General features: G+C 35.6%; 1 protein-coding gene across 1 annotated transcript in view; it reads left to right on the top strand.

Moving 5' to 3' along the window:
• Nucleotides 1–21068, top strand: part of RGS9 (regulator of G protein signaling 9) — a 96766-nt gene that overhangs the window by 9181 nt on the left and 66517 nt on the right. Inside the window, 1 exon segment of the mRNA XM_074260586.1 lies at nucleotides 6008–6104. Coding sequence (XP_074116687.1) covers nucleotides 6008–6104 — 97 coding nt within the window.

Genomic DNA, 21068 nt, shown 5'->3' with positions numbered 1-21068 from the left:
CTGTGGTGACCAAATTCTTAGTCACAGTTCCCCCTGAAAACTTCTCCAAACACTTATGAAAAAAGGTTATTAGAGTTAAAACAACAACTAAATAAAAAGTAATTTCTTCCTCTCCCCATAGGATGCTATACTTTCCTTTCTTTTTTTAAAAAGTATTTTATTTTTCCAAATATGTGTAAAGATAGTTTTCAACATTTATTTTTGTAAGACTTGGTGTTCTAAATTTTTTTCCTCTATCCCTTACCTCCCTCCTCCCCAAAGATAACAAGCAATCTGATATAGGTTACATATGTGCAATCCTTTTAAACATATTTCCATATCTGTCATTTTGTGCAAGAAAAATGATCAAAGTGGGGGGGGGAAAGCCATGAGAAAAAACAAGCAAACAGACAAAAAATTGAAATACTATGCTTCATTCTCTATAGTTCTCTCTCTGGATGCCATTGCCATTTTCTATCCCAATTCTATTGGAACTGCTTTGAATCACCTCATTGTTGAAACGAGCTGAGCCCATTATAGTTATCACATGATCTTGTTACTGTCTACAGTGTTCTCTTGGTTCTGTTCACTTTACTCAGTATGTAGGTCTTTCTAGGCTTTTCTGAAATAGAAAGCAATTTCACTGTTGGGGGCACTAGTAATGGGGAAGTGCCTCTTGTATAATGTCATACTTATCCTTGAAGGGAGGTAGGGGTCCAAGAGGCAAAGGTGAAGTAAGAAAACATTCTAGGCATATGGGACAAACTGTACAGAGAGGAAGAAGATGATAAGTGTGAGCAATAGAAAGAAGGACAGTTTGTCTGGATAGGATATAGAGCTTGTAAGGGGGAATGATATATTATCATCCTGGAATGATTGGTTGGAGCCATTTGTGAAGGACTTTAAATGCCAAATAGAGGGTTCCTGAATAAGGAATTCTTGAAGCTTCTGAAGCAGAGGAATGACATAACAGAGTAGCAGCTGGTGCTACCTCCTAGTCTACTCTCCCCTATGGGTATTATCAATTTGCCTCTTTTCCCTGCGGTTGAGTTATTGACCTAGTGGCCTGAAAGTCTGCCAGACACTGTCATTGAGGAAAACCAAGGAACAACAGCTTTAAATGGAACTAAATGAATAGTTTTCTGTTCCAAGCCCCCTCCTTCTCCTTCGCCCACCCCCATCCCAAGGCTTTGATGAAAACAAAACATTTCTAAATCAGGAGCCAATGGGAGTTGTCTGTAAGCCAAGAGTGTCTGTTTACATATTAGCTAACTGTCTGTAGCTGTTATCCAGGGAGTGATGAGACTGAGACAGAAGGGATGTCTTTGCTAGCGTTTGTTTACACATTCAATTACAGTGGCAGAATTCCTAAAATTGTATCATCATTAGTGTGTCACTTGATTTGGCTCCAGAGACCCAGATAATAAATCCTATCCCCAGCCTCTTAGGATCATAAATTTAGAGCTGAAAGGGACATTAGAGATTGTCCCTTCAGAGGTTGTTCAGCTTCTCCTTCATTTGATAGATAAAAATCCTAGGGAGATAATCTAACAGTTTATAAACTCTCCACTTTCCCAGGATTGCCAGTCAAAATAGCAAGTAACAGCTCTGAGCTTTAATTTCCCTCTCTGTAATATTCAGCTATTAGGTGGCACCCTTGTGCATACAGTGCCATTCCTGGAGTCAGGAGCACTCATCCTCCTGAACTTAAATCTGGCCTTAGACACTACCTGTCTCATCCTGGGCAAGTTGCTGAACTCTGTTTATTTCAGTTTCCTCATATTATAGAATGAGCTTGAGAAGAAAATGCAAATTATTCCATTATCTTTGTCAAGAAAACCCCAAATGGGGTCCCGAAGTGCCAAATACAACTGAATGACAACAAAAATGGGGCTAGTGGCAGCACCTGCTACTTATCGGTTGTGATGATCTAATGAGACAATATATCTAAAGACCTTTGTGCCACACAAAGAAAATATCTTCCCAAACCTTCTGATCTAGCCAAGTTAGCCTTCAAACTGTCATGTGTTCCTCAGCCACTTACTATTTCCAAGCTTTTGCAGCGGTGTTCTCCATCACTAGAACCACTCTTTCCTTAACTTTTGTCTCATAAAATACCCATGAAGGATTCCCTGACCCCGTTCTCATCTATTTTGAATTTTGTTTTTCAGTCATTTCAGTTGTGTCCTACTCTTTATGACCCCATTTGGTTTTTTTTTGGCAAATATCATTGGAGTGGTTTGCCATTTCCTTCCCCAGCCCATTTTACAGGTGAGAAAACTGAGGTGTCACATATCTAGTAAGTGTCTGAGCTTAAATTTGATTTCACAAAGATGAGTCTTCCTGATTCCAAGACCAGCACTCCATTCACTGCTCTACTTAGCAGCCCTACTAGCTGCTTCCTATTTGTTTTGTGTTTTTGCCCAGTACATATATAGACCTATAAACTTGTGTTGACTCTTCCAGTGGAATGCAAGCTCTTGAGATTAGAGAATGTATCATTTTATTAATCTCTATTCCTCAATGCCTGGCTTAATAAATGCACACTGATTTATTAATTGATAAATCTGGGTTGTACTTTCCCACAAATACATATAACATCAATGGGAGGAGTGAACACACAGGGTTCACAAGTAGAGAGGTACATCTGTAGCCAAATTACAAGCTAAGAACAACAATTTGCATCACTGATGTTGCAGATCTCTGCACTGCTCTTATTGTGGATTATTTTATGGATTCCACTGGGTGTCATTACACTGTAGTCACTGTAGGCTTTTGCTTATGACTTTTCTGAAGTCTTGGCTTAAAGCAGTACTATCGACTTTCTTCTAGAAAGAGCTGGAATGATTACCCTGCAATAAATAGTAGCCTCTTTGATTCTGCTTTCTTAGTCTTGATTCTGAGGAGCATGGTATTGGCCCAGGATCTCCTGCAACTGACAAAAACTCATCTCCAAAACTGCATTTCTCCGTGTGCTTCTGCTTCAAAATTCAAGAAGAGAAATCTTGACTTCCCCCAACATCACTCTGAAAAATCTAAGCTGTACAAGGGGAAAGGTGACAAAGCGAACTGTTAACCATGTCCTTCTTCATAATTGTTTCTCTTGTAGATTCCTTTCAAAGATCCAAAGTTAGAAAGGTCAGCTTAGCCTCCCCTTCAAAACTTTCAAGTCTCACCCCCCAGCCAAGATTCCTGGTCCTTTTATATGCAAATGTGCCCCCTCAGAATCTAGAGTTTTTGAAAGCTTGGAAATATAGCTTCTTAAAGTCTGAAAGGGGCACACTTTGACATCTGATTGTCTCTGTTACCTGTCCCTTAACTACTGAAACTTCATCCGGAGGATGTTGGGGACTCAGCTGATCAGAGCTTTTCTGGTTCAACATCTTGCTGTAGTTATAAGAGCTTTGAACCTTTACATATCTCCTACACTCGTTCCCCTACTTGAACAGACTTTTTCCATATTCATTTTTAGCTGACTCCATCAAAAAGTATCTCTTGCTAAAACAAGGCTCAGGTGCCCTCTGATGCACTCAGGTCTTCTATAAAACTATTCAGAACTTTGAGTCTATTTTGTTATTCTCTAAGCTAACTGATTCAGTTGTACAAAAGCTACTTTCTTTTTTTATCGAAATGCTCCCATATTTAGGGGCTCACTATAAACATGCTTTGATATTGGTAAAGTTACATCAAGACAAGAAGCATTTATTTAATACCTGCCATGTGCTAGGCATTATTCTAAGTGTTGTGGGTGTAAAGAAAGGCAAACAAAAACCAACAATGAACCCCCCACACACACACACCAGTATTTGTTCTCAGGAAGCTTACTTCAAGTTTAATGGAGGAAACAAGGCAAACAGTTATGTGCTAACAAGATATGCAAAAGATAAATTGGAGATAATCTCAGAGGAAAGGCACCAAGATTTAAAGAAGGATATAGGAAGCACTCGTGAAACTTTAACTAAAACTTTTAAAAGCCAAAACCCTAAGGAATGCACTCTCTCTCCTAACCTCTACCTTATAGAATGCCTCTTCTTTTTCTTTTAATTGTTTTTTTTTTCTGGTTATACATCTACATTAATTTTTTAACATATACTTTTTTTATGAATCATGTTGGGAGAGAAAACTCAAAACAAAAGGGAAAAACCACGAAAAAAAAAAGAAGAAAAAGGAAAAAAAAAGTGAACACAACATGTGTTGATCTATATTCAGTCTCCATAGTTCTCTCTCTGGATACACATGGTGTTTTCTAAGCAAAATTTATTGGGATTGCCTTGGATCACTGAACCGCTAAGAAGAACCAAATCTTTCATGACGCATCATCACTAGAATGCCTCTTCTTTCTTTCTTTCTTTTTAAAATTATTTTAATAGTTTTTATCTACCAGATATATGCATGAGTAATTTTACAATATTGACAATTGCCAAACCTTTTGTTCTAATTTTTCCCCTCCTTCCCCCCCACCCCCCGCAAGATGGCAGGTTGACCAATACATGGTAAATATGTAAAAGTATAAATTAAATACAATATATGTACATGTCCAAACAGTTGTTTTGCTGTACAAAAAGAATCGGACTTTGAAACAGTGAACAATTAGCCTGTGAAGGAAATCCAAAATGCAGGCGGACAAAAATAGAGGGATTGGGAATTCTATGAAGTGGCTCATAGTCATCTCCCAGAGTTCTTTTGCTGGGTGCAGCTGGTTCAATTCATTACTGCTCTATTTGTTTCATCTCATTGTTGAAGAGGTCCTCGTTGTTGAAGTATACAACGATCTCCTGGTCCTGCACATTTCACTCAGCATCAGTTCATGTAAATCTCTCCAGGCTTTCTGAAATCATCCTGTTGGTCATTTCTTAGAGAACAATAATATTCCATCATATTCATATGCCACAATTTATTCAGCCATTCTCCAATTGATGGGCATCCATTCATTTTCCAGTTTCTGGCCACTACAAAGAGGGCTGCCACAAAATTCTTGCACATACAGGTTTCTTTCCCTTGTTCAAGATCTCATTGGGACATAAGCCCAGTAGCAACACTGCTGGGTCAAAGGGTATGCACAGTTTGATAACTTTTTGAGCATAGTTCCAAACTGCTCTCCAGAATGTCTCTTCTTTCAAGATGCTTCTCAAACACATGTAGTTTTTCCTGATCTCCTTAATGGTTATTTGGGATCCTCCACACAAAATACTTTATATTGTATAATTGACAATTAGGTCATTTCAAACTTGAGCTCAAATCCTACTTCTGACACAAGATATGCGATGGAGGACAAGTTTCTTAATTTCTCTCAGCTTTAGTTTCTTCATCTGTAAAATGGGGATAATAATAGCATCCATCCCTCAGGGTTCTTTTGAGGATCAGATGAATTAACATATGAAAGGTGCTTTGTAAACTTACATAAATACTATTATTTAATTTTTTTATATATATTTTGTATTTATGTATGCATGTACACATATATATTTACAAATATGCCCTTATTGTGTCCCCTCTTATAATGTAATATTTTTGGAGTTGAGATATTTCTTCATAGTATTTATATTCTCAGTGCCTAGCACAGTGCTTGCCACATTGGTTTTTAATAAAATACTAGTTGATTGTACAGAAACTCACTAAAGTCCTACTTCAATGCCTTAGCATACTAGAGTTAACCCTGATTTCTCTAAGCCTATGTTAGGTGAGTGTATGCTTTCAGAGATTATATCCAAGTTGGGAAGTCTTCAAGTGTGGTTCAAGTGACAGATGATATTTATCATCTGAGGACCACATAAGCTGGATGGAAAAAAATTACAAATAATTTTATTTATGTTTTATTATAGCCAGAAATAAGAAACTTGATTCTGGATATCTGGCATCACAAAAATAGAATATCTGTGTAAATATTCCAAATATATAGAATCAGGTTTCTTTTTCTTCTGGCTGTAATAAAACATATGTAATTTTGAAAAAAAATAAATCTGAGGAAATAGACAAGAAATACTTTGTTAGGACTCATCTTTTGACTTCCCTCCTTTCTGTGTTTCAGATTGAAGCGTTGGTGAAGGAGATGCAGCACCCAGAATCAGGAATCAAAATGCAAAGCCAGAGGGTCATGATCACTAATATCCCTCATGCAATGACAGGTAGGGATTGGCAAAGATTTGAAGGTATCCTGGAACTGAGATTAATATCTGGAACAGAATGCATTCTTGTCACAGCAATTGGATTAAGCCATAAACAGAAAGTGATAAAAGTCAATTCTAAAATAGGGTTTTGATATTGTAATTGGTGGAAGTATAAAGAGATGACTTGAATGTGTAATTTCTTGAAACTTTCTTGTCATTTTTGCTAGAAGGTCACCATTTGAAAGAAATAATATTTTATTTAATACAGTTTGTTTTTATGACAAAACCACTTCTCAAAAATCTGCTAATTCTTTCCTCTTTGCTCTTTTTTGTAATAGAAAAAAAAAACCAGTTGAGTAAAATTAAATAAAGCAATGATCACCACTGAGTATGTAACATTCGGCATTCATTGTCTCCCACTTTTTTTTTTTTTTTACCGAAATTATATTGTATTCAAATATCAAACATCTGAAACTAATTTTGATCATTGAGTTCTGTTTTCCATTTATATAGCCACTTTTAATATTATCATGACAATGAGTATGTTGTTTTCTTGCTTTTGTATCCTTTACTTTTCATTCATTCAGGATGTCTTCTTATTTTTCTCTAATCTTCTTACCTTTCTCTCAATTCTTCATATTCATTGCTCATTATACCACAAGACTCTTTCATTACATTAATGTAATGCAATTTGTTCCATTATCTCCAATTTGAAAACCTACTTTATTTTTAACTATTTTTGCTAACATAAAAGTCCTACTATGCATATTTTATTTTATATAGAACTTTATATTTGTTTCACTGTAGCCATGATAATTAACTTGTCACTGTCAAATTGCTAATTTCTTCTGTAAAGGATATAAGCCTTAACAGAAACATACATCTGTGAACTGTGATCACCTATTGTCTCTTTGTGTGTCATTTGGATTTAACTCTATGTTTTTTGAGAGACAAGTGCCAAGATAGAGCCTCTTGGTAGAGGATTAATTTTGGTATCACCATTTGTGGGCAAAATATTCTATGCTAATAAGTCCATTGGGAAAATTGTTTATGTTTTCCCTCTTAATTTGTTATAAATTTTATTTTTTATTTTTGATATTGGCAATTTGATTTTTTCTCTTTAAAAAATACCCTAATGATTTTTGTTAGTTTTTATTTTTTAAAATTTATTTTGTTCTTCATTTTGTTAGTTTCCCCACTCCCCCCAAAAAACATCAACCCAATTAATTAAAAAATAATTTAATGATTCTTTATTTTCAGTTTTGTATTTTGTTTGGTTTTCAAGCAATTTTTATGTTTAATTTGAAATTTTTGATTTTTTTAGCTTTTTTAGTTGTTTGTACATTTTATGTTTTTTCTTGTTTTTGCTGAGGCAATTGGGGTTAAGTGACTTGCCCAGGGTCACACAGCTAGGAAGTGTGAAGTATCTGAGTCTAGATTTGAACTCAGGTCCTCCTGACTTCAAGGCTGGTACTCTATCCACTTCGCCTAGCTGCCTCTGCCATCTAGCTGTCCCTTTTTTTAAAAAATTGATGAATGTGTTTAGAAATATAAGTTATCCCCCAGAGACTGCATTGACTACTTTCCAAAAGTTTTAAAATGTCTTATTTTTGTACTTTCCTTTGTTGACAATATTTCATTCTTATAGTTTGTTCTTTGACCCACATATTCTTCAAGACTAATTAGTCTTTCTACTTAATGTTTCAAATACCTTTTATTGATTATAATTTGTATTGTCTTGTGATCAGTAAAAGATGTTAAATATTTCTTCTTTTCTGTTTTTGTTTATAATATGTAGCACATTGTCTATTTTTTGAAATGGTGCAAAAGGGTCTTTAGAAAAATATGTATATTTCTTTTGATATTTATTCAGTAATCACTAGAGATCTATCACATATAACTTTTTTTCCCCCTGAGGCAATTGGGGTTAAGTGACTTGCCCAGGATCTCACAATTAGGAAGTGTTAAATGTCTGTCTGAGGCCAGGTTTGAGTTCAAGTCTTCCTGACTTCAGGGCTGGTTCTCTATCCACTATGCCAGATAGTTGCTCCTATCACATATAACTTTGCTAAAATTCTATTAAATAACATTCCTTTTTATCTTTTTTGTTAGTTTTGTTTATTTCTAAAAAGGGCCAGTTGAGGAGCTACCTATTATTACTTTGCTATCTAGTAGTTCTCTCTATAATTAAAATTCCTTTAAATTCTTAGATGCTGCATTGTTTAGTGCATATGCACTAAATATTGATATTGTTTCATTATGTTCCTTAAGAATGATGCAATATTTTGCTGTTTTTTTAAGCTCTGTTTATTTTAAACTATTGATTTGTCTGGTTTCTTGATTGTTACCTCAGTTAAAAAAATTACTTGAGACAATAAATTTCTTCTCTAAGCCTTCATTTTAATTCTTTGTGAATCTTTATGTTTCAAGTGTGTTTCATGTTAATGTATTTTTGGATTTTGCTTTCTAATCAATTCTGTTAACTCAGTTCTCTTTTATGTGTGAGTTCATCCTATTCCCATATGAATTCATAGTCACAGTTTTGATTGTTATTTTGTTTTTTCCTCTATCATATTCCTTCCTTCCTTCCTTCCTTCCTTCCTTCCTTCCTTCCTTCCTTCCTTCCTTCCTTCCTTCCTTCCTTCCTTCCTTCCTTCCTTCCTTCCTTCCTTCCTTCCTTCCTTCCTTCCTTCCTTCCTTCCTTCCTTCCTTCCTTCCTTCCTTCGTTTTTCTCCCCAATGAATCTTTCCCTAATGATCAGTCCTCTAAAATCAGTAACTATTCACTCCCAAACTCTATACACCCTCTTAAACATTTTTCCCTGCCCCTGTTTCTTTGTTATATTTAATGTGTATCCAAATCAAATTCTTTGTGTTTTAATATATTTGATACTTCTTTGTCTAGGTCAGATGGTAGTGAGTTTCATCTGATATATACTTCCCACTTTTTTCCCCCACCTCTTTTTCACCTCTGTATACATTTATTTGGGTGAAATCTAATCATGAGTAGTAAGTTCTTCCTCCTCATTTCTTATTTATTCTCTAAAATATTTCTTTCCCCCTTCCTTTTCTTTCCTCTCCTTTTCTTCAAAATAAAAGGAAAAAAATCTCTTACCTTGTATTTGTTCTCTTGGCAACAGTAAGATTTTAAAGGAAAACTTGTATCTTCTTCCCTTATTAGAAATTAAACACTTGATTTAGCATGTTCCAGTGATTCAAATGAAGTTATCTTTCTAGATTTCTTTTATTTCTTCTAGTTAGGGATCTGAGGTTCTTCCCTGTTCTGATCTCTTAATCAGCAATTCTTTAAAGTTCTCTATTCTATTAAAGAGTCATATCCCTGGTATAGGAAGTTACTTCAGGATATCTTATTTTGGGTTGTGTTTTTTCTTTATGAAATATTGCATCCTAAGATTTTTTTTCTTCTTTCTGTTAGTTACAACATGGTCTGATATGATCTTGACTCTGGCTTCTTGGTATTTGAATTCTTTCTTTCTGGCTGCTTGGAGTATTGTTATTATTTTTTAACCTAGAAGCTCTAGATAGGTATAAACAATTTGTGAATTCCAAAGAATTATCTTTCCTTCATTATAGCAATTTATAAAAGATTTCTCCCAAAGCAGACCTTAGTGTATTTAGTCTATCATCCTTCTAGATCTCCGTGATAAAACTATGCATCTAATTTAGATCATTTAAATTTGAATCACATGGCCTAATTAGCCTCTTAGAGTACAAGACCTGAGTAATATAAACACACTTAAGTCATTCTGTAGCATGATCGCACTAGAACTGAAGCCATGTTTTGTGTCTAGGAATAAATTACCTAGAGGTTAATTCTAAGCTAACAAATAAATTATCTAAAGAGAATAGTATATGAGGCATACTGCCAACAAAAAGAACAAAAATGAAATCACAGTTAAAACCATAACCATATCTTGAAGTCAGAACAGCTATGGTGTGGCCAAGCCATTAATTGGCAAAATTCATAGTGAAACTTGTGAGTAGGACCAGCAACCAGGAGCAGAAAAGCAGACACCAGCAGCACTTGAAAAATCTCTCTGCTCCAAAAACATTTGTAAAAAATACTAGTTGGAAGCAGAAGATAAAGGTTTATATTCCCCTTGCTTGCAACTTTTTGCTTAGATTGAGTTATTTCCCCTAATTTTGCTGTGCTCTATTCCTTGGTTCCCTGACATCTCTTCTTGCCAAGGAATTCTCCTAAGTGAAGAAGACCACTGGACCCAGAGTGTAATGATCACAAACTTTATCTGGGGGTTCCATTGACTATTCCTTTATCTATGGGCTAGGCAGAAAGATTAATTGGACAACACAACTTTCCCCAGTGTCTGTTCCCCCATCCCCTCCATTCTTTCCTACATGATTAGGGTTCACTGCCCCCACCCTCCCCCCTGCTGTCAAATCCCCTTGGTTTCCAAGTAGATGATGTTCTCAAACCATTCAGAGAGAAAGATAAATGTGAGATTGAGAGGACCTCCTATATGGTTCTGGAGGGAAAATGGATCCTTTGATCAAAGAAAATGACAGTAATGTCTATCAAGAAACAGGTTGTTCACAGAATTATTTTTTACAGCTGAAGAAATATTTGCTAGTAAGTACTGATGTGGTCCACCTGAATATATGCCAGCAAAGGTCTGCCATTCAATGGTCCGATCACTGTGATCTCTACTCAGTGACTAACACTTTCATGTTTCCCTAAAGGACTTACCATAATAGCTAGCATTTATATAGTACTATGAGATTTGCAAAATGCTTTAAAAGAGTTTCATTTGATCTTCACAACAGCTCTCGGAAGTAGATGCTCTTATTATCCCCTTCCCAGTTTTACAGAACAGGCCACCAAGGCAGCAAGAAGTAAAGTGTTTTGCCTCACAGCTAATAAATGTCTGAGGCCAGAGTCCAGTTCCAGTCTAGTGCACCATTTAACCACTTCACCAGAGACAGAATTGCACTCAGCAGAGAATCAGGAGAGAATGTCAAGCCCATCCTGGGCAGAACTGTCTGCTAAGCAAAGGAACTTCAAAAACAGTTCAGATCATTCAGATCCCTATAAGGAAGCATCCAGATGACCAGTGCTGACAAGGGCAGAGAAAGAGAAAGAATATTGAGTGGTCAGTGACTTTTACATAGATGGTGTAGGTACCAATGGGTCCAGGCTCTGCATAGTTCTTGATCCTTTACATTCTATTAAAATTTATTTCTGAGGTTTTTGGAGGAAACAAGAATTTATTATGCGTTAGTCATAGTATTAAGCTCTTTACAAATATTAATTATTTCATTTAATCCTTGCAACAACTCAGTGGGAAAGGTTTTATGATTATCTTTATTATCAAGTTGAGGAAGCTGAAGTAGAGGTTAATTGACTTGTTTAGGATCACACAGCTAGTAAGTGCCTGCGGCCAGATTTGAGAATGGAAGTCTCGAATAGTAGCTCAATAATCCATGGAGATACAGCACAGATGAATGTTAATAGCATCAAAAACTTGGGTAAATCAAGGGGCCTTCCCTTTGTACTGGATATAATGATGAAACAGCCTAATTTGGGCTGCCCATAACCCCAACAAATCCATTTCCACTATATATCCAAGCTGAGATATGACTGCAATAGGAGTATATATACTTTTTGTTGTCCTCTTGCTTTTATCTGGACATTAGTCTTTGTGTTGTTGGTTTTTTTTTTTAATAACATTTCCCCCAATTACATATAAAGACAATTTTTAACATTCAATAAATTTTTTTTTTTTGAGTTCCAGATATTCTTCCTTTCTTCCTCAATTCCCCCACCTCTGTAAGGAGTAAGCAATTTGATATAGATTATACTTGTGCAATCATGTAAAACATATTTTAACATTAGTGATTTTGTGAAAAAAGATGAGACCAGAAGAAAAAAAAGTGAATAAAATTTTAAAAAGTAAAAAATAGTGTGCTTTGATCTGCATTGTCTATCAGTTCTTTCTCTGGATGTGTATAGTATTCTTAATTATGAATCCTTTGGGATAATTTTGGATTTGGGTTATTTTTGGTTTTTGTTCTCCATGTTGTTATCTCCCATAAAGCTCCCAACATTATGGGGATTTCATCTTCAATCTGAATAGGTTCCCCAGGGATGATGACCACTTGGTTCCCTATGTTTAGAATATCCCTAAAGATATGAACTACAGCTTTCATTTAATAAATGCAGTACAAGGATCTCTGATATCCTTTTTATCTGATATCAAGAACTGAATTCCATTCAAGTCAAGTCCACCCCTTATAATTTTTAAATTCCATAAATTTGGGACCCATGGAAGTTGGTGGGGGTCTATAAAAAAGCCTTTTTTCTCCTCCTCCTAGTGTTCCCTAACGGAGATATAAAAGAGCTGGTTTTCAATTTTTCTCTTACAAAACTCATGTTTTAATAACCAAATCCATAATCCCTTCTTGGATAAGGAATTTTTAAATTTCTTTTTTGGAAATTACCTACCCTCTCACAGAGGCAGCTAGCTACAGTGCCAGGCCCAAATTCAAGAATATTTATCATGAATTCAAATCTGGCCTCGGACACTCATTAGTCACTTAACCTCAGTTAACCTCAGTTTCCTCATCTGTAAAATGAGCTGGATAAGGAAATGGCAAATTACTCCAGTATCTTTACCAAGTGAAGTCACAAAGAGTTAGACATGACTGAAAATGACAGAGCAATAACAAAACCTTTCAGAGCAGGCCACCTGAGATGAAGTACCATTTCAATACCTGCTCAGCATCTAGAGGGCATATCCTTCCTAGAAACTTTAAAACCATATCTGCCCAACTCTGAATAAGAACAAGTGGGGAAGGCCCATTGCAAAAGACTGCTTCCATATGGGAGAAGCACTCTCCAAGCAGTCTGAAGCAGGCTATACACAAGGGTATGGGGCTTGTTCTGGTGATGTTCTAGATGTAGCCAATCTAGAATTCCCTTTATCTTTCAGATGATGAACACCCTCTTTAACTGGGAACAGGATAAGTATGAAATTTGTCCTTTGTGGGCCAAATCTGCCTTTTCCTTCTTGAACTCTCTGAAACAGAGTTGCCAGCCTTTTATCCTGACAGTTAACAAAGGAGGTACTGGGTTAATTCCCTCATTTTATGCAATTCAGTCTCAATAAATTAATCCAAAAGAACCAATCAAGCAAGAGAGTGATGGTAAATGTTTAAAGACTGGCTTTCTTTTAAAAAGTAAAAGGACACTTTTTAAAGTTTAATTTACTCCATCATTTCCTTGAGTCTAGAAATAGACAAAATAAAAAATCAAGCCCTGATTTACAAGATTACCTATTTCTTAGGTTTAAATGGTCATGCTGAAAACATAACAAAAGCCAAGACAGGTTCCACCCCCACCCCCATCCCTGAGTCAGGTTTCTAAAGGCTCAGGTAATATTTAGGCTACAAGAGGTTTATCTCCTTCCTTAAATACTTCTTAATCTCTTACAATACACAAATCCCAATCAGAATATCCTTGGGGATAGTGGTTAAGTATACAGGAAAGATCTCAGTCTTGGGGAGTAGATGGGTTTGAGGGGGGAAAGGCCAGTGTTGTAATTTATTGCACTTGAGGAACCAATATGGGGGAATTTTACTTTATATCATTCCTACCTTTCTCCTAAATTTTATCCCTAGTAGCTTGGATTTCCTGGGATAACAAGGTTAAACTGGGATCTTGATTATATGGCCACTGAAATGAAGTTTGGAGCTCCTTCTCTCTTCAAATGGGTTGTCATAAAGTGCATTGAGACTTTATTTCAGTTTCTGTACATACACAGCTAGAGTGGTCTCATTTAATTTCACTTTTGTTAATTTAGTGATGGATTTCCAATAGCAATAAGCCATAGAAAGGAAATAGTGAAATGGGTGGTGTTTTTATTTCTCTTCCTAGGAACTGAACTCAGTTTTTAGAGTTGGCTTTGTCTTCTATGGTGACAAGAGGATTGCTGGCTTCTTGGAGGATTCTCAAGTATGGAGCTATTTTGCTTCCCTGTACAGTGACCTGCCAGTATTCTTCTTTATTCCCATTTTTTAGAGTGTCTCCAGACTTCTGCCTTTTACTTCTGAAGTCCTATAATGAATGGAAGTGCTTACTAGTATTTGTTGTTGTTATTTCTTCTACTGCTCTTTTAAATTTTGCTGGGGTGGTTGTGGGAGCAATGAAGCTGACTATGACCTTTCATATTTTATCTGACCCAAAAGTTCTTAATATTTTAATTCCATGTTTGATTCTGCTTTGTGGTTTGAAGACAACAAAAGATATAATTTCATTATGGGGGTCTTTTTGTGGGAGCAAGTTGGTACTTTAAAAATGTGTTGGGTTTTTTATTTTTATTTTTAATTTTTTTTTTAGTGTGGTAGAATTTGTTCCTATTTATAGGGAAATTTTTTGGTCAAAAAGAGTGATACTGAGAAGATAAGTATGGTATTACAAACTTATAAATCCTGCTAGAGGGGAGGTTGAGGTTGGTGAGGTGGAGAGCTGCAGTGGATTAGAGTTGATGGAGTGTTTTAAATCTAGCACTAATATGGTAAATCCCTGGGAAGTCCCAGGCTGCCTAAGGAAAGGCTGAACAGTCCTGGGTCAGAAATGGTTATTTCTTCTGTGCTGAGAAGTGGTAAGGTCAGTAAAATGTTGCACTTACAGCTTAATTGAGATAAGGCAACCTAGTCTTTAAAAAAAATGATCCTAGGAAGATTTATGAACTGATACAGAGTAAACAGTATGCAGAACCAAGACAACAACAAAGCCATATATATTGATGTATATGCAAAAAATAAATAGGAAGAACAATAAAATGAAATGTCTGCTACTAGCAACTTCACCTTTGCTAATGGACAAGATAATACAAGATGGGTTATAATAGGTCATAGATCCATGTAGGACCCTGTTATAAGAATGGAATCAGGTAAAATGACATACACAGATACCCGATATATGCACAGTGGTATCAGGGAATGTGATTTATACCTAACACTATAGGATTTCTGGGTTAGTTGTTCAGTGTACAACTCTTTTCTTTTTAAATAATGGCTTTTTATTTTCAAAATACATGCAAAGAAGTGTATGTCTTTTCTAGACAGCAAGCAATGCAATATATATTAAACATATACAATACTTCTATATATATTTCCATATTTATTATGCTGCACAAGAAAAAAATTAGGTCAAAAAGAAAAAAATGAGAAAAAAAAACAAAAAGCAAGCAAACAACAACAAAAAGATGAAAAAACTATGTTGTGATTCACATTTAGTCCCTATAATCCTCTCTCTAGGGGACTCTCTCTGACTCTCTCCATCGCAAGTCTATTGGAACTGGCCTGAATCACCTCATTGTTGAAAAGAGCCACTTCCATCAGAGTTGATCATCACATAACCTTGTTGTTGCTGTGGTTTACAACTCTTTGTGATCCCATTTAGGCAAAGATACTTGGATGATTTGGTATTTCTGTCTCCAATATGTTTTACAGATGAGGAACTGAGACAGAGTTAAGTGATTTGCTTCAAGTCCCACCACTCCTATTTGTCTAAGGCTGGATTTGAAGTTAGGTCCTTCTGATTAGGTGCACTGTGTTGGTTAGCTTCCCTCTTCTGGGTTAGAGAAATAAGGATATACTAGGTGAAGGTGAAGGTGATGATAGTAGTCAGTTTTTATGGTGTAAAACCAGACAGACTCAGAGATTGGCTTAAAATCATAACCCTTGAACTTTCTTACTTTTCCCCACCTCCAACATCCTGAGACTTTCTAGTTGTCGTTAAAACAGAAGATAAAGAAAACCTCTGAATTCTTTAAATCAGGTTGAATGAAAGTTAACTCAGCAAACCCGATAAACTCTACCGTCTTAGAGACATTTTTTTTTGTCATGAATCCCTTTGACAATCAGGTGAAGCCTATGGACTTCTCAGAATAATGTTTTAAAATATATAAAATTACAAAGAAAACAATTATCTTAAAAGAGAGTTATCAGCATACTTAAAACAAATGAGCAGGTTCATAAAATCCTGGTAAAGAATCCTTCTAAGAGACAGGGAAACAAATCTATCTTGGGAGGGCCAATATTGTACATAGAAAACCAGACCAGACCAGGGGAACCTGAGCCAACCTGCTGGTCTTTGTCTACAGATCAAGTTGTCCAGTTGTGAGTGACAGGATAATCTTACAATTTGATCTACTTCAGGAAGTTGTCAACTGGGAGCAAAATCCTAGGGCTCCTTGGGTGACATGATATAATTAGTTTAATGTCAGGAAAGGACACTATAACAGTCTATACTCTGCCATGTGACATTTATAAAGAGTGACTGGTATTTTAAGTGGAATTTCAGATGGAGAGTCTTACTCCTGTAAAAATGATTATAGCTGCAGCAGGCTAAGGAGAAGAAGGGACAATGGCATCAACTGGTAATAATATGCAATAAATAAAGTGAACTAATCTCAGTGGCTGAATCAGGTATAAGCATGATACTGTCAAAAGATGTGATTGGGAAAAGACATGGGACTGTCCATGGTGGCTCAGTGGATGGAGCATTGGGCCTGTAGTCAGGAAGATCTGAATTTAGAATTTAGACACTTCCTATCTGTGTGACAAGTCACTTAATCCTGTTTGCCTCAGTTTCCTCCTCTGTAAAATGATCTGGATATGGAAAACCATTCCAGTATTTTTACCAAAAAGACCCAAATGGGGTCATGAAGAACTGATACAACTGAAAAATGACTGAACAACAACAAATCCAAATTTTGTTAAAATTGTAGATTGGTTAACAAGGTAGAAGGTGTGTAAATCAATCATTATTCAACAAGTGGCTTTGCTCCTCAAAGGTAAGGAAGGAAACTCTTGTATCCCTTGTATCTTCTCTGAAGAAGAAAACATTAGATCCAGGAAGCTAATGTTTTATTTAGAAACCTCTATAAGACTACTCTTTAAAAAATATTATATAATGCGACTAAATCTCTGCCAGGTCTTGGCTTCTGGATCTATTATATTGCTATGGGCATTTCACTGTTGTTTTGCAGGGTCCTTCCCATGGGACCAGGGGGAATATTTTCAGTCTTTAGAAATTTAGATGGCTGTTGAAAGATGTAGCCATTTTTTTAAATTGTAAGGAATGTCAAATTGGGATGTCTAGGTTCTCCTTTCTTCCCAGGCTTTTCAGGATGTTCTCTGTAAGTGAATGACTTTTTAAAAGTCCATATTTTGTTTATATTGAAGAAATTAGAGTTTTTTCCTCTGGAGATGGCATTCTAGTCTCATGAGATTGCAGAATGATGAGAAAGGATATTTCTTTCATGAAGCTTTTCTTGATCCCTCTCAATAGAGTTATCTTGTGATAAATAATATAACATCATGTGTTAGGTTCTAGAGAATATCAGAATCTATCTCATTTTGCTTTTCCTAAAAGGGTTCTCATTTTATCTATTTTCATTTGGACTAAAATTCATAAAACAGAGACTGTTTTATTTAACCTGAAAGAAAATATAGAATGTATTTTCTGAAACTTTTAAACTCCTTGATAGTCAGCAAAATTTTAAAATTCTTGTTCCCTTCCTAGAAGATATTTAACAATTCTTCTATCTTCCCTTGAAACCTATACAGTCCACATGACTCACAGTAATAACAGAGTTTGGTCTGGGTTGCTTGTTGATACAGATTGTTCTTTGCTATGCTAATTTAATACCAGGGGATTCTGCAGGTGTCATTGAGGACATGTACAATTTCCTCTCTACTCCCTTGGTCTCTGGTGATTCAATTAGCCATATTATTATAAAGATTAATTTGTTTTAGCCTAGAGGCAACATAATGGCCTTTCAAATGTTATTCTTTAGTCTGGTTTTTTTTGGAGTTTTTATAAAAAGTTGAGAGTACAACCATAATCACTTAGAGCCCAGATTGAGGGGAGGGGTAATTCCTAATATTCAGGTATTGGTTTGCTTAGCTACCTTAATCAAAAGATATTTATCACTAATCTCTAGGTTTGTTGTTGTATCCTTAGCTATAAAATGAGAATAATAACAACATTTACTTTGTAGGGTTTTTTGAGGATAACATAATATTTGTAATAGAATTAGTTCAATTCCTGCCACAAAGCATGGTACTCTATAAATGATTATTCTTTTCCTTTCTCCTGTTTCATCTTTTTTGTGCTTAATTATTGCTGCCACAAGAGTAGTGGTACAGTAGAAGGAAGAGAGGCTAATTTATATTTCCAAGAGTTGCTTCCTTTCCTTTTAGAATGTAAGTTCTTTGAAGGTAGAGACTGATATATTTTTTGGTATTTCTAGAACCTGTCCACATTCTTTGCACATAATAAGTACTTAATAATGTTGTTTATCACATCAAACTGAAAATAAATTTCTTCACTTTTTGGAAAGCTTGTCACCAAAACTAAGTGAGAACTCAGTGAGAAGCTCAGTTCTCAATGAGAACTGGTGAGAACTCAGTAGGAAGCTCAAAGTAGACTCTTGTAAATCATGCTCAACTGTTCTCCCAAGTAGTCTTAGAATCCAGTTGACCTATACATCTTTTTTAAAAATTTCTCAATAGTATTTTATTTTTCCAAATACATGTAAAATAGTTTTCAACATTCATTTTTATAAGATTTTGTGGTCCAACGTTTTTTCCCTCCATTTCTTACCTTCCCCTTCCCCAAGACAGTAAGCAATCTGATATAGATCAAACATGTAAAGTCCTTTTAAACATTTTTCCATATTTTGATCTTTTCATCTTTTGAGTTCTTCCCAATGCATAAGTTAAGGATTCTGAATAATCTTCAGAAGACAAAAGGAAGAAATTCCTCATGTCTCCAATACTGTATATTTCCAAGACAGCAAAGTAATAGTCATATGTATCTGCAAACTGAATTTAGAACATAGGTCATCAATGACAAACTACCCCAATGGAGTGATCTGCTTCCAGACTTGGGAATACAATGTCAACACAGTAAGCTGGCCAACCAATTCTCTGTGTGTGTGTGTGTGTGTGTGTGTGTGTGTGTGTGTGTGAAAAAGGGAGAGAGAGAGAAAAAAAATAAGAGAGAGAAGGTGAAGGAGGAAGGGAAGAAGGGAAGAAGGAAAAGGGGCAGAGAAAGGAAAAGAAAGGAAGAGAAGACATACAAATGAAAGAAATGTACCATTGACTGATGTCCTATCTAGTTCTTGCTTCTCCTGAAATTCTTTTTTTTTAATAGCTGCAATGCAATGGTCAATTTAGATTGTTGTTCAGATGTGTTCAAGTCTTTGTGCCTTCATTTGAGGTTTACTTGGCAAAGATACTAGACTGATTTATCATTTCTTTCTCTAGCTCATTTTACAGATGAGAAAACTGAGCAAATAGGATTAAGAGACTTGCCCATGGTCATACAGTTAGTGAGTGTCTGAGGCTAGATTTGAATTCAGATCTTGACTTCAGGCCTGGTGCTCTATCCACTGTGCCATTTAACAGTTTATATATACCTATGCTTTCTCCAATTGATAAATAGTCAAAGGGTATGAACAGACAATTCTCAGATGAAAAAATTGAAACTATTTCTAGCCATATGAAAAGATGCTCCAAGTCATTATTAATCAGAGAAATGCAAATTAAGACAACTCTGAGATACCACTACACACCTGTTAGATTGGCTAGAATGACAGGGAAAGATAATGCAGAATATTGGAGGGGATGTGAGAAAATTGGGACTGATACATTGTTGGTGGAAATGTGAATACATCCAGCCATTCTGGAGAATAATTTGGAACAATGCTCAAAGAGTTATCAAACTGTGCATAACCTTTGAACCGGGAATGTTACTACTGGGCTTATATCCATCCCAAAGAGATCTTGAAGAAGGGAAAGGGACCTGTATGTGCAAGAATGTTTGTGGCAGCCCTCTTTGCCAGAAACTGGAAACTGAATAGATGCTCATCAATTGGAGAATGGCTGAATAAATTGTGGTATATGAATATTATGGAATATTATTGTTCTGTAAGAAATGACCAGCAGGATGATTTCAGAAAGGCCTGGAGACACTTACATGAACTGATGCTGAGTGAAATGAGCAGGACCAGGAGATCATTACATATTTCAACAACAATGCTATATGATGATCAATTCTGATGGACATGGCTCTCTTCAACAATAAGATTAACTACATCAGTTCCAATAGAGCAGTAATGAACTGAATCAGCTACACCCAGAGAAAGAACTCTGAGAGTTGACTATGAATTACTACATAGAATTCCCAATCCCTCCATTTTTGTCCGCCTGCATTTTTGATTTCCTTCACAGGCTAATTGTACACTATTTCAAAGTCCGATCCTTTTTGTACAGCAAAATAACTGTTTGGATATGTATACATATATTGTATTTAACTTATACTTGACATATTTAACATGTATTGGTCAACCTGCCATCTGGGGTTAGGGGTGGGGGGAAGGAGGGGAAAAGTTGAAACAAAAGGTTTTACAACAGTTAATGCTGGAAAATTACCTATGCATAAAATTTTTGTAAAAATTAATTAATTAATTAAAAAGATATATTTATGCTATTACCTATATTTCTTATCTTCAAATAGTCTACAAGCAAAATGGGTTCAAACATTTTGGAATTATATAAGAAAAGTTCCTAAATTATTTTCATCCCATTTGACTTTTGAGGTGATCTCACTTCTGGGTTTATACCTTCAAGGAGGTCAAAAACTAAAAGGAAATATTCATAATGGTATTTCTATGGTAGCAAAGAACTGGAAACAAAGCAAGTGCCCATTGATTGAGAAATAGCTGAACAAATTGTGGAATATGAATGTGGCATTGCACCTCTGACCCGAGAGGGATTGTACTTTTACTAAAGGGTCCTAAGTTTTGACTTAAATTGAATGGTTTTAGTTATAGAAAAAAAGGATCAGACTTTTTTCCTTCACTATCTATACTATAGCTCTTTGTATCCCAACACCAAAACAGAACTTGAGGGGACAATCACTTAAATAAAG

This window comes from Sminthopsis crassicaudata, chromosome 4, assembly GCF_048593235.1.
Source record: "Sminthopsis crassicaudata isolate SCR6 chromosome 4, ASM4859323v1, whole genome shotgun sequence".
Taxonomy (NCBI): domain Eukaryota; kingdom Metazoa; phylum Chordata; class Mammalia; order Dasyuromorphia; family Dasyuridae; genus Sminthopsis; species Sminthopsis crassicaudata.
Note: the sequence above shows the minus strand (reverse complement) of the source record. Positions and strands in the feature narration are given on the sequence as shown.